Consider the following 15,958-nt stretch of genomic DNA (forward strand, 5'->3'; position numbering starts at 1 on the left):
TGAAGAAATGTCCCCATAGACTTAAATGACCGACACACTTTGGTTTATTTTCCGTTTTAAGACGTTGAAAGATAACCGAGTAATCTATAGCTTGTGTGTGAAAATTCAATAGTTTTTACTATTTGGAGCAGGTGATTTATTAACTTAGAAATTGACAGTACATATTTGTCATTTACCTTGCTTCTGTAGAGTGTTTTCTTAAAATTAACCTGGACATATCTTCAAATAAAAATTTAACACATTTTGAAATGTGAAAAAGAGACAGCACGAGTCACCGTGGGTTAAAATATATACCGTGTCACGACAATTTAAAATGGAGATGGTTAATCGATAATTATGCTTTGGTTGAAAATCGTTTCTTTCTCTTTGTCAAACTGACATGAACTGTAGGTGTACTATTCTATCAATGCAAGAGGCGTGGCTTATCAGGCGATGTCTACCTCGTAACCGTGTGTTTCCTGACAATACACACAGCTGGCTTGTCAATCATCCAGCAGTGGGCGGAGCGTTGTGACGTCACGTTCCCATTGCACGCATTCGCTACCGTGAGAGATACACGGCCTAAGAGAATTATGTCTTACTGTGAAAACACTGTGTGTGTTTGAATTTGAGTAAATGTAAGAAGCCACGGATATACATTCAAGATGATACCGATGTAAGTAAGAATGTTGCTTGTGGACTGTGTACGTTTGTGTCACTGTAGATGTCCGTTAGAAGGACGAGGACTGTAAAGGTGAGCGGTGCGAGTCATATCGGTCGATTGACGGCGGTGACACAGGAAATACGCTTGTGACGGACCCTCAAAGTTCACCTGGATATCAAAGTCGTTATCAAGAGGTTTGTACGTCCACCATGCAAAACTTAGGCCATTGTTTTGTCACAGGAACAGTTTGGTGATGGAAAGTTTGGAAAGGAAGATCATGTTTGCTGGTTAGCGAGCTGGTCTAGAGCTTCACGCACAGGTGTGTACACAGGGCTCGTGCGACCGTGCGTGTGCTTCTGCTGAAACATGGCCTCGGCTAAAAACAGCATCGAGAGGCCCGCTCCAAGGACTTCATATCATGTCATATGTATCATATTATTACAGTTTTTAGTGAAATTTTCTCAAGGCCAGGGTCCAGGAGTGATATTTTACATACCCGAGGAGTCGCCCATTGAACGACGGTGGGGACAATCAACACAACGGCCGGGTATACTTACACTATGCCCACACCGTCGCTATATTTCACGTTAGAAAGTTCAACAGGCAAAATTAAAACTTTGCAAGTTATAAATCGGGAGTCACTGTCAGAAGATCAGATCAATATTTTCATCATTGGAAGACACCCTTCTCTGTCCGGTCAACCTATGGAAATTCTTGTCAAAGTTCAGGATATAAATGACAATATTCCAGTGTTTCAAGAATCTGTGTATCCTGTTGCAATACCCGAAAATTCGCGAACAGGCTCCCAGCAACTTTTAGTTACTGCATCCGATGCTGATGAAGGAGAAAATGGAACTATTACAAGTTATAGAATTATTTCAGGCAATGATGATGGTAAATTTCGACTCATTCCCCCCAAGTTCTGTAACACCATTTATGTATTTGGAAGTGCAAGGTGTTTTAGACCGGGAGACCAGGGATTCATACAAACTGAACGTTTCGGCCAGTGATGGTGGGACACCACCCCCTATATGGATTCATACAATTAGATATTATGATAACGGACACCAATGATAACAACCCCACATTTAACCCGAGTGAGTTTGAGGCTAAAGTGAACGAAAGTGCACCAATAAATACAGCTGTAGTAACTGTCCATGCTACAGATGCGGACAAAGGTTTAAACTCAGAAATTGTGTACAGCCTCAGTGATGAGAACAGCGGCCAGTTCAGGGTGGAGGAAAGGACAGGTGTGATCAGGACATTAAAAACTCCCTTGACTTGTACAAGAATCTGCGCTCGTTCATTGAGGTGTAACCCAAACAGCTGCTTGATCACCGTTGAGGCATCAGACAGAGGATCACCATCCCTCCTTGGCCGTGCTTATATCACTGTTATCATCAATGATGAAAACGATCACGATCCCATTATAAGTTTTACTTACTATCCAGACCGAAGTAAGGATTTTGCTACAGTGGATGAGAATGTAACGCCTGGCAAAAAGTTGCATCTGTGTCTGTCATCGATGATGATTCTGGTGAAAATGGTAACACATCTCTCTCGATCATCGGTGGTAATGAACTTGGACATTTTAAACTTTTCACACTCTTTAACCCGTACTTAAGTGTAAATTTGATTCAGGTCATTGGAGATTTAGACAGGGAGAAAGTGAGCATGTATAACCTCACAATGAAAGCAGTTGATCATGGATACCCTCAACGTAGTTCCACTGGCCATCTCATAATCTATGTAAGCGATGCTAACGACCATGCTCCAGTTTTTGCAAAACATGAGTACAGGGTGAAGATGAGCGAACTTGAATTGCCAGGAAGTTTTGTGGAAAGTGTGACAGCCTCAGATGAAGATTCAGGCCCAAACTCTGCATTGTCATATTCAATTGTGACAGGAAATGACCTGAATTGGTTCCGGATTGATCCAGCTACAGGTCTTGTTACCACCCAGGACAAGCTAGACCATGAAACTACCTTCCAGGTCATCATGAATATATCGGCAAAAGATGGGGGCGCTCAGATTTTCAGAAACTACACCACACTGATTGTTACGATTCTTGATGAGAATGACGTGGTTCCGACATTTGATCGATCGGTGTATGATGTGAATGTTCGAGAAGACATAGGGGTTGGATCTGACATCATCACTCTAACAGCGACGGACACTGACGAAGGCTTGAATGGAACTGTTAGGTACCTGTTTCACCCAGTGTTGATCGAAGCTACCCAAACACTTTCCAAATTAATTCTATCAGTGGCAGGGTCAGAACAGCTAAAGAGTTAGACCGAGAGACTGTTCCTAAATACACCATTTTAGTCATAGCAAGAGATGGTGGAAACCCATCACTTTCATCCACAGCATCTGTGATAGTCAGCCTGAACGATGTGAACGATAACGCCCCTACATTCCGAGCCCCGACAATACTTCAGCAGTATCCTAGAGAACCAGCCTTCAGGGACTGATGTGGTCCAGGTGTTTGCCTTTGATCCAGATGAAGGACTCAACAGACGCGTCACCTACAGCTTCTTTGGGGACAGCTTCAGCAGCTTCTCCATTGATGCATCCACTGGATGGGTCCGGACAACCAAGCAGCTGGACAAAAGTCGCAGCCCATACCGTCTGACTGTGCGGGTTACTGATGGTGGGGGGAAGATTGCATCTCCTGATGCTTCTTTGGAGGTCACTGTCGCTAACGTTAATGACCCTGCTCCACAATTTAGTGGTCAAAGCTATACATTCTCCATTGAAGAAGTTGGTGAAAATCAGATTCCTGATGTGAGCAGAAGTGTTGGAAGAGTAACGGCTACCGTGTCAGACAACACCCCTGTGACATATGCTATTGTTGGGGGCGATCCTTATGGAGTGTTCAACATAGACAGAACATCCGGGCAGATTACCACTGTAAAGAAAGTGGACCGGGAAGTACAGTCTGAGTTCCACCTGAAGGTAATTGCAAGCGGTTCTCGCTTCCGGGAGACATCAGTGAAGGTAGAGGTCACTGACATCAATGATAACTCCCCTGTCTTTGTGGACCAAACCATGGAAACCTCCGTGCATGAAAACTGGCCAATCGGCCGGAACATCTACCATGCAGAAGCCAGGGATGCTGACTTTGGTCCCAACTCGGATCTCTCCTACACCCTGACGTCTAATTCTAACAATGTCTTCATGATTAAGGCCCAGACTGGAGTGATTTACCTGAACAAGCCACTCGACCAGCTGCCATCCAACAGAAGCACCCACACCCTCACTGTGACAGCAACTGATGCAGGAACGCCCCAGCTCTCTACCACTGTCGACATCACTGTCTTCATCCAAGATGTCAATGATCATAACCCTGTGTATCAAAGCAGTCATTATGAGAGGTCTATCCATGAGTCTAAACCAGTCAATGAACCAATATTCCAACTGATTGCCATTGATGAAGACTTGGGCCAGAACGGTGCTCTTGTGTACAACATCACAAGAGGAAACCTGCAACATCGGTTTGGTATATTTCCCCGATGGTACTCTCTATGTTGCTCATAAACTGGACAGAGAAGAAAGGGACATCTATTCTTTGTCTGTGACCGTCAGCGACCGGGGTGCAGAGCCTAGAAGCTCGGTAGCCAACATAACATTTCATATTCTCGACGACAATGACAACAAACCAGTTTTTAGCAATGACACATATGAACTCTATGTTCGAGAAAACATGCCCCTGAGAACCTTCACTGGAACAGTCCGGGCAACAGATGCTGATATAGGTAGAAATGCTGAGATTATCTTCTCAGTTGGAGGTGATCAAACCAATTTTACTATCAATCCTCAAACTGGAGAGGTATTCACATTGAAATCTTTTGATAGGGAAAGTATGCAGACTCTAATGGGAAGAGATTATTATGCTTTTGAGGTAACAGCAACCGATAATGGACTGAAACGTCTTCATGAAACTGCTTTAGTGAAAGTTTATGTCACAGATGATAATGATAACCCACCAATCTTCTCGAAGCAAATCTACACTTCATCTGTGATGGAAAATGCCCAGCTTGGAGTGAGACTCACCACAATCACAGCCACTGATGTTGACATTGGAGAAAATGGAGCAATTTCTTACGTGTTCCTGTCAGGAAATGAACAGAAGAAGTTCAGGATTGATGAAACACAGGGTAACGTTTTTCTCATCGCTGAGCTAGATCGTGAAACAATAGATCACTATGACCTAATCATCTTGGCCTCTGACTCTGTGGATGTGAGCAACCGCCTCAGTGCCACTGCTACTCTGCACATCACCGTCATGGACTTCAATGACAACATACCAATGTTTGTCTCTCCTCCATCAGAAGCCAGCATCCTTGAGTCAGCCCAGCCTGGAGAACTTATTGCTTCGTTTTCTGCTGTGGATGATGACATTGCCAACAATGCCGTCCTCTTCTATGACATCAACCTTGGCAACAACGGAAACTTCTTCAACCTGGACAGGCACACGGGTAAACTGTACCTAAACAAACCCCTGGACTACGAGAATACCAAGAAGTTTACTCTGGAGATAATGGTGTCTGACGCAGGGGATGGTGACCACCAAACACTGTCGTCCAGCACCTCATTCGTCGTCAATGTCCTGGATGTCAATGACAATGCTCCCATATTCAGTGATGGGTCCATCTCAAGCTCTGTGAGGGAAGATTCCGCAAAGGGCAAAAATGTGGCTTCAGCTAATGCCTTTGATGCTGACTCAGGTCCAAATGGGCAGATTCTGTACAGCATCATTCAACAGAACCCTGTGGGCAACAACTTCCAGATAAACCCTGCAACTGGTGATATTTACATCCATGAGAAGGTTGACCGAGAAGTGTCTGAACTCTACACAGTAACCGTCATGGCAACAGATCAGGCAACAGATCCACTTTTAAGACTCTCCTCCACGAAAATCGTCAGCCTCATCATCCTCGATGTAAATGACAATGCACCAACATTTAAGTCTCAGAACACATTTCCTGTTTCTTCAAGTGCCACTCGTAGCATCATCACCACAATCGAAGCAGATGATCCTGACACCGGTAATAATGGACGCATATCGTTCAGTATGGTGTCTGGTGACACCACTCTGTTCTCCTTGGCCTCCAGTGGACAGTTGAACCTGTTGAAGAACTTCCCTGTGAATCCAGTCTCCTACTCCTTGACAGTCAAGGCCACTGACCATGGACAGGATGATGGGAGGCCCGATCCCAAATCAACAAGCATGGACTTTACAGTTTTGGTCATATCTGAAAGTGGTGGTCCTATATTCTCCTCACGTTCGTACAGTAGTGGTGTTCAAGAGAACCAGCCTGTTGGTACAAGCGTTTTGCAAGTAGATGCGACATCTTCCCAGTCTGGATTACGTGTAGAATACTTTCTCACAGGCGTTTCAGGCTCCGCAGGAAGGATATTTGACATTAATAAATCAACTGGAAGGCTTACCACTGCACAAGTTCTTGACAGGGAAAAATTACCGGAATATGTGGATGTCACCATTTATGCTGCACTGATTGGTGGAAATGGCCCAAGAACTCGCTCCACTCAGGTAAGACAGAAACCTTCCTATATTGAAGGTAGACAACTCTTAAAAAATTGGCTACATCAATTCTGTCTGAATCTCTGTTGTTTGTAATCAGTGACACCATATATCTTCTTGCTTGAAGAATGGGTCTTTTAAAGTTCTTTTTGTTCTGGTAATATCAGCTCGTAATGGCCCATATCATAACAGAGGTCGCCTGAAAATTATACTACAAGCAAGTTTTGGCTAGTGGACTCAAAAGAGTTCAGCACAAATTCATAGATTCAATTTGAGTGGCATTTAATTTATTTCAACAATGATGTAAGAAAATATACACACAAACATTTTTTTTGTCAGTATTGAAATGTAGCCAGTTTGTAATACAGTAATTACTGTGCATGAGAAAAGTTTTGAAATCGCCATGGAAACATGATTTCTGTAATATAAAGTTTTCACTATTATCTCTGCAGAGAACAAAACAGATACATATGTTCAAGCATGTCAAACTGGTTATATTAAAAACATATCCAAGGAATAGAATTTTTCTTCAGTTTGAATTTTAGCAACAAATTTCTCCGGTTTTGACACCAGATTCAATTTCTGTTTCCATGGTATATTCAAATGTTTTCTCTTGTATTGAATTTCATGTCAAACGTTATTCTCCGCAGACCAGCAAGAATACATTTACACTGCAACACAGCCATTTACTGACACTGTATACCACAAGCCCTACATCGTTATTGGTTTTCTTAGAAAACTCATCACATTACACATTCTTTCAATATGCCCCAAGTAGCCCAACAAACAATACACGATCTGTCAGCTGAGAATATTCTAGCATGTCAAATGGATATAATTGAAATTCAAATCTTGACAAAATATATTTTTCTTTAATGTATTTTCACATCAACAAAGCATTTTCTTGACAAGTGGCGTTAGCTTGTCCCAGGGAAAACGCATATCTCTTTGAATATCTATAATGAAATTTGAATACTTTTTTAACTTGTTTGAGTAACCTGCTTTAAGATGAATCATGAAAGTTGTTTATTTCATATTTTTTTTAAGGAACAGGTTATTGATTTTAACAAAGATTATAAAATGATTGTAACGTCCATTGTGAAAATTCTTATGGTAATATCTGAAGAAATTCCAATGGGATGCTGTAGATTTAGATTCTGTTTTAAATTCAGTTTGGTTTTTATAATGGTTCAAATGAGCTTCGTCTTGCATTCAATCTCTTATATAACAGCATACCCTGCTTTCCCATGTGATTTCAAAGCTCGTTGTTATAATCAATAATAATGTAATAATAGAACCGCAGAAACATTTCCCATGATTCTCAGCATTGTACCTGAAAACGGGAAGCTGTTGACAATGATTGCATTGACGACTGACCTACTAAAGGCTAACTCTAGTTCAACCCCTCAGAACCAAGCTATAATATTGACTTGGTCAAGACACCTACTGTTCACGCTTATTCGCAATAGATCTATTGGTATTCGAGCTTTTCCGTCCCCGCTATTGAAGTGGTGGTATATGGGCTGGTGTATAATCTGTTTATACTGGATCGGTTGTCACTCCTATGTTATGTCAGGCTGGTACCTGTGGGGTGTGGGTAAGGCTGGCTGGTGCACAGCACTTGAAGTCATTGTTCAAGGGACTATTGCAATGGCTATTGTAGTGTGCTTGACTTTCCTTCTGTGCGCTGTTCCACAGGAAGGAAATAATTATTGAAATGTTTGTGTGTTTTTCAAAGGAAAAAGTTAAAAAATATTTGAAAGGTAGACTGTAGGTTATAGAGCCGGTGAGTAAGTGAGTGAAGTTTAGTCCCCAAGTCAATAATGTTGATATGTATTTTCTTGCTTGTGGTGCACACTTTGTTTCTCGGAAACATGGCTGTTTTGAGTGGGGTGCTGATAATACATGCCATAACGTGTTTCGGTGTTTTTTCACCGATGCAATTACTTTACCATGTGCATGTAACAGGAAATGCCATGAAATGTTAATTGCAAAGTACATGTAGTTGATTATTGCCAATGTTGCAATAACTCACTCACTCACTCACTCACTCACTCACTCACTCACTCACTCACTCACTCACTCAGGATATTACAGCTATACTTGAATTTCAGAACCTGTATGAAATAATTATGTGAAAAAGCCAAATATTGTTATTGAGTTTATTGATGGTCATGAAATATGACCATTTTAATAAATAAAGGTTAATTTCAAACGGAGGTTAGACTTCCAAGGGAGATAATTTATATGACATGTGTGATGAGGGGAACCTTAATATATGGGCCCCTGTACCATCTTGCAAGTGATTTATCCCTGGTGCCGTTTAATTTACAGCTTGACTGTAACCAAACTGCAAGATGTCTTTGATACAGAAAAATTGCCAGGATTACCTTGTCTGGTGTGAATTAAAAATTCTTCCAATAAACGTGAAATTGATCGTAACCCAATACAGGCGAACTGGGTTCAACTCAGATTCTTCTTGGAGGGAATACTAATTTGTCTGGTGATCAGCCCAGGTCATTAATGAATGCATTTTTGGAATGTACACTTAGGTATGGAATGTCATTGCAATTCACTAGAGGTCTTTCATTGTGGGTGCAGTGTAAGCTTTTGAACTCTCCCTTGACACTGAGAGCTTCTATTGTGATGTGCTGGTAGTGAATACAGAATGTGATTAATTGGTTTATTCTGGTGGAATTTTTGTTGGACACTCAGGTGTTGCAAAAAGCTGGACTGGGGATGTGGAAAATGATTAGTGAATTGATAAGGTTTTCAAAATGAAAGCAATTTAAAATTGCTATATCGTGGGTTTAGGGCAGCAAGGTACCAAGTGCACTTTTGGGACATTTTCACATTTTTAAAGATTATTGACCACTGTGATGTCATTGATATTCTGTAAAAAAATCAAGGCTGTTTTTTAATTAATTGCAGAGATATTTAATTATGTTAAAAGGTACCAAGTGCATAACTTAGAAATGTTTAGGGCAGCAAGGTACCAAGTGCTATGTGCTTAGGGCAGCAAAGGGCCCATGTGCCACTTGGCTCCTTGCTGCACTCACGCCACGCGTCAAGCCTGGCTATTTTAGCCATGTGGCACTTGGGCCTTTGCTCCACTAAGGGTCCTGCCTATGTTGTTGTTGAGTTTTTATACACATAGATATCTGTGAAGTACTATTTCATGATAAGAAACTAGAATTGACAGTTAGTTTACTTGATACATCCTTCTTAGGGATGGGGAACCTTAACTTGGTTCATTTGCCGCATGGTTGTAGACATATTCACACGTGGACACCGATTTGAGGAAAACATGGACAAAGTAAAAGTAAGTGTTATTCTCTTTATGATTTTGTTATTTATATAATTGAGAAGAGAATGTGTCAATGTCACGGGGAACTGATGTTTTAAAAGAAAACAAACATTAAAATCATGTGGATATCAGAAGAATAATTTGGACTATAAATGTGAATTTCTTTCTCAGTTTGCTTAGTAACATCATTTTCATAGTGAGAAGAACCACGACGCGGATACATAAATTATGAATATCACATAAAACTTATGCTACAGAAAACAATTTACCATTTGAATGGTTCCTCAAATGTATCGTTAAAGTTTCTTTGGACTTTAAAAAGATGTTATACACTGGGATGTTCTTCCATGGTATATTTTCTCTTTGGGAATACATTATAACAGACAGGTATATGAAATGTATTGTTTTAATTGCATGGATAATAGGATCCAGGTGGTACAATATGAATGTAGTGAAGGGTACATTCCATTCTCCTATTTCACATGCATGAACAAGAAGATGTACAGTTTGTATCCTTATATTGAACAGCAGTTGAAGTATGATAATATTCTAATCTTACAGGATTCGGCAAACAATGATCTTTGGCCAGACGATGATGATGATGACTTCACTGTGTGCCATGTACATTGATGAATCAGGTATAGTACATAACCATGTTTGATACCTTGATAACTTGAGCAAATGAAGGGCTTATGAATAACTCATTCACAATCACGCTGCATTTAAACATGTTACCGTCTTGGTTTTCAAAGAAATCAATTTACACCCATTTCTATATGGTGGCTTTTGAATTCATTGATATTTATACTTTTCCCTTGCAGATCAAGTACAAGATGGACAAAAAAGGATTTTTCAATCAACTGAAGTTCTATCAGACGGAAATGAAGATGACGTACCAAAATCAAATTTGAAAAGCAACTTATCTGCAGACAACGACTGCCCCCTCAATAGCACAAACAGACAATGTGCATTGTCAGAAACAGACGATGAAGAGGATGTTCCATTAGCACAGTTACTCCCTGTGCACAACATGGCAGAATTAAGTGATATAGATAGCTCTGGGATTGATGAAACATATCACCCTGCATCATCTTCAGATTCTGATTCCAGTGAGTCAAGGGATTCTAGGAAAAGAATAAGAAGCAGCCCTGTAAAGTTCAGAAAGCGACAGAAGAAAAGCCCCAGTCGAACCTCAGCATCAACCAGTTGTGACATTCAAGCAAGTACGTCTTCCACATCCTGCAAAAACGATTATATGCAAAGAGCTCAACAAACAAGTGCTGAAATGCAAAATCTGCTTATTCTTGCCAGAAGATTTCACAACAAGAGACTTGACCTTCTCCTCAACAGCAATGAGTTACAAGTGTCAGCAGTACCACCAGACGGAAATTGTTTTTTTGCTGCAGTAATCGCAAGTTTGCAAGAAACGCTCTGATCCACAGTCTTTATGAGAAAGAACGTCGGCGAACATCTCCTTGACAATTATGAAAAATTATATGGGTTTCTTGCCACAGGGCAGTTAGATAAAGAAGACCAATTCACTCTCTTTAGACACGAGGTGAACAAAATATCAGGGAATGGAGTTGGAAATGTCCAATCGGAGATTGTCTGCCATTGGCTATTGCCAATATGTTTCAGCGGCCGGTGAGGATTTTTCAAGCAGTGTCTCCACACCTGTCCAATATGTGGAACCGGACATAGCACTGAGTAAAGATAGCTGCCTCAGGTCTTGGCTATATTGCTGCACGCTGTGAGGAACATTACGAGGCATAGTTCCTCTTAAAGCAACACCTGCAACCCCAGAGAAGACCATGGAAACTCAAGTGGAAACATGTAAAGTCACAACATCTACATCAGTACCCATCCCGGGTTGTAACTCCTCACAAAGGGCTGACTACAGAAGCCCCAAGAAAAGGCCTTCAAGCAGGAAGAAGCTCAAAGCTCCAGAACTATGGAAGAAAAATATCAGGAAGGCAAAGCTGCAGAGGGCAAGCCTATGTATCCTGTAGAGGGAAACTAGTAGAAGAAAAGCACGTGCAAGATATCAGTTGTGATAGGTGTCGCTTTTGGGTGCTCCAAAAACATAGATTCGAAACAAGGCAGGCAATCTTTGAGAATTATTACCAACTACCATCCTATGAAAGGCAAAGAAGTTTTGTGTGTCAGATGGTGGATTCCTTGTCACCGGTAAGGTCAAAGGGGAAGAAAACAACTTCTCGACAGTATCATTTTGTCTATGAGGAGAAGAAGATTCGCGGTGTGCCGGGACTTTTTCTTGCAACACTCAATATTGGGAGGAAGGTTGTGGATCATGCATTGAAAATGAAAGAACATGGTGTGTATACAGGCGAAGACAGAAGAGGTGTCACTGCATCTGGGAACAAAATTGACCTTGAAACAATAAACAACATAAGAGGCTGGCATATAACCTCCTTTCCACAAATGGAATCACACTATGTGAGGAAGGACACTGTGAAAAAATATCTCTCGCAGGACTTAAATATAAAGAAAATGCACATGCTTTACAAGCAAAAATGTCAAGAATCAGGTTCAAACTATGTCAAGGAGAGCAAGTATAGAGAAATCTTCTGTACAGAATATAATATTTCATTCTTTAAACCGAAAAGGATCAATGTTCAAAATGCAGTCTGTATGAGGGAAAGAAGTTGGCTGGTACCATTGACAACGAAATTCTCAGTAAGTATGAGGAACATCAGAAGGACAAGGTAGAAGCCAGAAATGAAAAAGAACGAGACAAAGTCGAAGCCAAATTAAATAAAGCCCACTATGTGGCAACGTTTGATTTGCAAGCTGTTCTAAATACTCCATGCAGTCTTGTTGGGGAGCTGTATTATGCAAGAAAATTGTCTGTCTATAACCTTTCCTTCTACTCTCTTGGGGACCAACAAGGAACATGTCACCTGTGGGATGAAACAAATGGAAAAAGAGGAGCCAACGAAATTGCCACATGCTTATTAAAAAACACCTTTTCCGTATGTCAATCGAACAAAAATGTGAAGGAAGTGACATATTTCTCGGACTCGTGTGGCGGCCAAAATCGAAACCAATTTGTTGCAGGCTCCTTGCTCTATAGCCTTCAAAAAATTCAAATTTACACAAATTAAATCACAAATTTCTGACATCAGGTCATTCTCAAATGGAATGCGATTCCATCCATTCAGCTATTGAAACAGCTAAGAAAAAGAACCCAGGTATTTGCACCTGTGCAATGGAGCACGGTGATATCTCTGGCCAGGGAGGTAAGAGATATATTACCATTCCATTGAAATGAGATGATGTTCTTGATTTCAAGGAATTTGTAAATGTTCTATCCAAATATGAAGATCTCGGTTGGAGGAGAGAGAATCAACTGGCTGAAGATCAAGTGGATTCAAGTCCGACGGGGAAGCTGTGAACTCAATCTTTGTCAACTATGGTTTTCAGGAGGACGACTTCCTGGAGATCAAGGTTATCTCAGGGACTAGGAGGAAATCTCAAACAGCAGCGCTTAATGACAAGAGCTCCAACACCTGCTTACAATTCCAAGCTGTCAATTTCTGTTGCAAAGAAGCAGGATTTGTTAACTCTGTGTGGAAAAGAAATTATCCCGACAGAGTTCCACCCTTACTATGAATCTCTACCAACATCAGCAACATCTGTTGATCGGCTTCCGGGCCTGCCAGCGATGAGGAGTGGACGATTAGGGACTATTAGTGACAATCATGTAGCAAGAGACTAATTATGAGGCCATTTCAGTGATTGCCAAATACAATGTATTAAACCGTAACCAATTTATGTAACATAGTCACTTTATGATTTCTGTAACAATATATTCACTTTGATGTTTTGTATTATAAGAAATTCAAATAATATGCATCAAGTCAAACTGAATGGAAAGCATGGCATTTCAATCGCTGCAAAATAGTTTAGTTTGGAATAAAAGTATCATCTCTTATTTTTATTTTTTTATTGTGTTAATATGGTAAATAGTTTTATCTTTATAAAACTTGAAGGTCTGTTTTTCATATTGTGCCCAATATTTTACATCGCAATTAATTAATACAATGATAGCATCTGAGATATGTAATAGATAAAAACAAATCGCACATTTTCACCAAACAGATATCACGATTGACAAGTTAAGGTTGACAATGCGTTAATAATATGATTTTCTAGACAAACATATTTCATTAACATCACCGGCAGCAGTTTGCTAAGTGTCAAATTTCCATATTAAATAGATATAGAGTCAAATGCTTATGTAACAATGAATCCTGTGTCATTAGGTACTCCTTAAGTCAAACTTTATGGCATAAATGCTACGGGCAACAAGGTACCAAGCGTCACTTGGCACATTGCAACACTATCTCTTTACTGTGCAATGTTCGTGGCAGCAAAGAACCAAATGCCACTTGGCACATTGCAACCCTATATTTACTGTAAACTGGTTTGTGCAGCAAAGAACCAAGTGCCACTTGGTACATTGCAATTCAAAAATGACTGTATATAATGTTTGGGGCAGCAAGGTACCAAGTGCCACTTGGTCCTTTGCAGCTCTGAAACTCACGCTGAACATTGGTGAAATGTTGGGGCAGCAAGGTACCAAGTGCCACTTGGTACCTTGCTGTCCTGGAATGTTTGAACAAATTCTCTTCATTCAAAGTGTACCATCATCACAATAATTGATGTAATTAAGAAATTAAGGCTTCATTAGGAATGGCATCAGAGCATTTGATACATTCACACCACCTCTATTGAACATGTATGTATTGGTTAAGCTAAGATATACAGAGCAACAGATATGGTCATTGAAAACTTCAAATGCGATTTTCTCAGAATGATGAAATATGCACTTGGTACCTTGCTGCTCCAAACCCTCGATATAATACGTTGAGTTTTTTTTAGGCTTTTTTAGAGATTATTATTTTTATTAATTTTTTTTTTGCTGTGTAATAAGTTACAGACTTTCTGATTTTTTCCTGTTTCAATAATTACATATTGTTTAATTATCATAATAATATAGTCAACCATTTTGACAGACATGAATATGATAATATGAACTAAAGTTAATAGTTTGTATATATTCATTTATTGTAATTATGGAAGAATCTGATAGAAATTTTAAATTGCTTATGGGAATATTATGGTTTTGTAAAATACTCAAAGTAGTAAGTTTTAAAATAAATTTAAATGTAAAATGTGAAATTAATGATAGTAATAAGATGATAGGAATCTTAATTAAAGTGAACTAAGAAACCTTAACGAATAAATTGTTTCTATCAAATGCGTCATGAGAGATTATCTTGTCTCCATGGGATTTTTCCCTTGAGAAATATGATATTGAATGAAGTCAATCTGCTGATCGGTAACTATCCCTTGTGTGAAGGATATTTAGATTGAGATTACCTGTCGATTGGATATACCAAGCAGACAGTTTGTTCTACTTAGTATCCTTGGAGAGGAGTAATGATTTTACCCACAGTGAGTCAATCCTTTATTAATATGGTAGGTCAGATCATCAACACTAATACGGTTATCGAGTCGAAACATTCTGACAGGTTTGTGTGAAAGTCAAGCAGACGTTCTGTGATCAATTTCTCTTATTTGTATATTGGGAATTTGTGACTCACTCCCCTAAGGCCTCATCTCAAGAATGGACATTTATTTTCAAAGAAAATAATCGATTGTACTGCATCACGGTAACAGTAATGTGTGACAAATGTGTCAGCGAAGTTCAAACACATCTGTTAACTTGAATTAAATGTATTTAGTTCCAACGGGAGAATTATCTGTCAGACCTTTTTCGCTTTTGTTCCGAGTACACTTTTCGCAATTTATATACACCATTGTAAGATATTCTATACAGTCATTGTGATAACTCAATTTTAGTGGATATTAGGCAGGACAAAGACACGACACACTTGAACATGTTGGTAATATCTTGTTTTGTCTGGTTCTCATTTCGTCAGAGATTAGATAGCCTTTATATTGTACATAAGTCAGAACTTAACTTCAGATAATGGCGAGTCAAGTGTTTGTAAAACTCCCCTCAGAGTTTAGGTTGCGAAGTTGATTCAAATTGTATCAGCTGATAAATACTCTATATTCCCAAAGCTGGTTATTTGACAAACAGTAAATTTTTTAGATAAGAATTTTTAATGGATCTTATATCGAACCCCAAGGTTGGATTTGAGACAGCTTGAATTTTCCTTGGCGATCATGTCGATATCTCAACTTGAAAAGTTTGTGGTGGTTTACCTCACAGGTGCTTGCCTCCTTTGTGGAAGTAATGGAAGATGAATATAGAGTTGAACCACTTAATAAGTATAATTCATGTTAGGTTTATTGGAGACTATCTGCCAGATTCGGGTCATATATAATATGGACTGGATGTTCATATAATCTTCACTGCTTCACTGACCATGCACACATGGGTTGACATGTTCGCATACTTGTAGCA

At 39.7% G+C, this 15,958-nt stretch overlaps 2 protein-coding genes across 2 annotated transcripts in view; both read left to right on the top strand.

The window, feature by feature from the left end:
- The first annotated feature begins 1,697 nt into the window (after window positions 1–1,697).
- On the top strand, window positions 1,698–4,017 carry LOC124283801 (cadherin EGF LAG seven-pass G-type receptor 2-like). The gene is made up of 4 exons (XM_046719829.1): window positions 1,698–1,877; window positions 2,285–2,847; window positions 3,085–3,976; window positions 4,009–4,017. Exons 1-4 carry the CDS (start codon window positions 1,698–1,700, stop codon window positions 4,015–4,017), a joined length of 1,644 nt encoding a protein of 547 aa, XP_046575785.1.
- The window catches only part of LOC124283802 (cadherin-related tumor suppressor-like), a 126,583-nt gene continuing 114,576 nt past the window's right edge, over window positions 3,952–15,958 (top strand). The window contains 1 exon segment of the mRNA XM_046719830.1: window positions 3,952–6,200. Coding sequence (XP_046575786.1) covers window positions 4,077–6,200 — 2,124 coding nt within the window. The 5' untranslated portion in view covers window positions 3,952–4,076.

The sequence above is a fragment of the Haliotis rubra genome, unplaced genomic scaffold (assembly GCF_003918875.1).
Source record: "Haliotis rubra isolate DU_JTF1 unplaced genomic scaffold, ASM391887v1 Scf321, whole genome shotgun sequence".
Lineage (NCBI taxonomy): Eukaryota > Metazoa > Mollusca > Gastropoda > Lepetellida > Haliotidae > Haliotis > Haliotis rubra.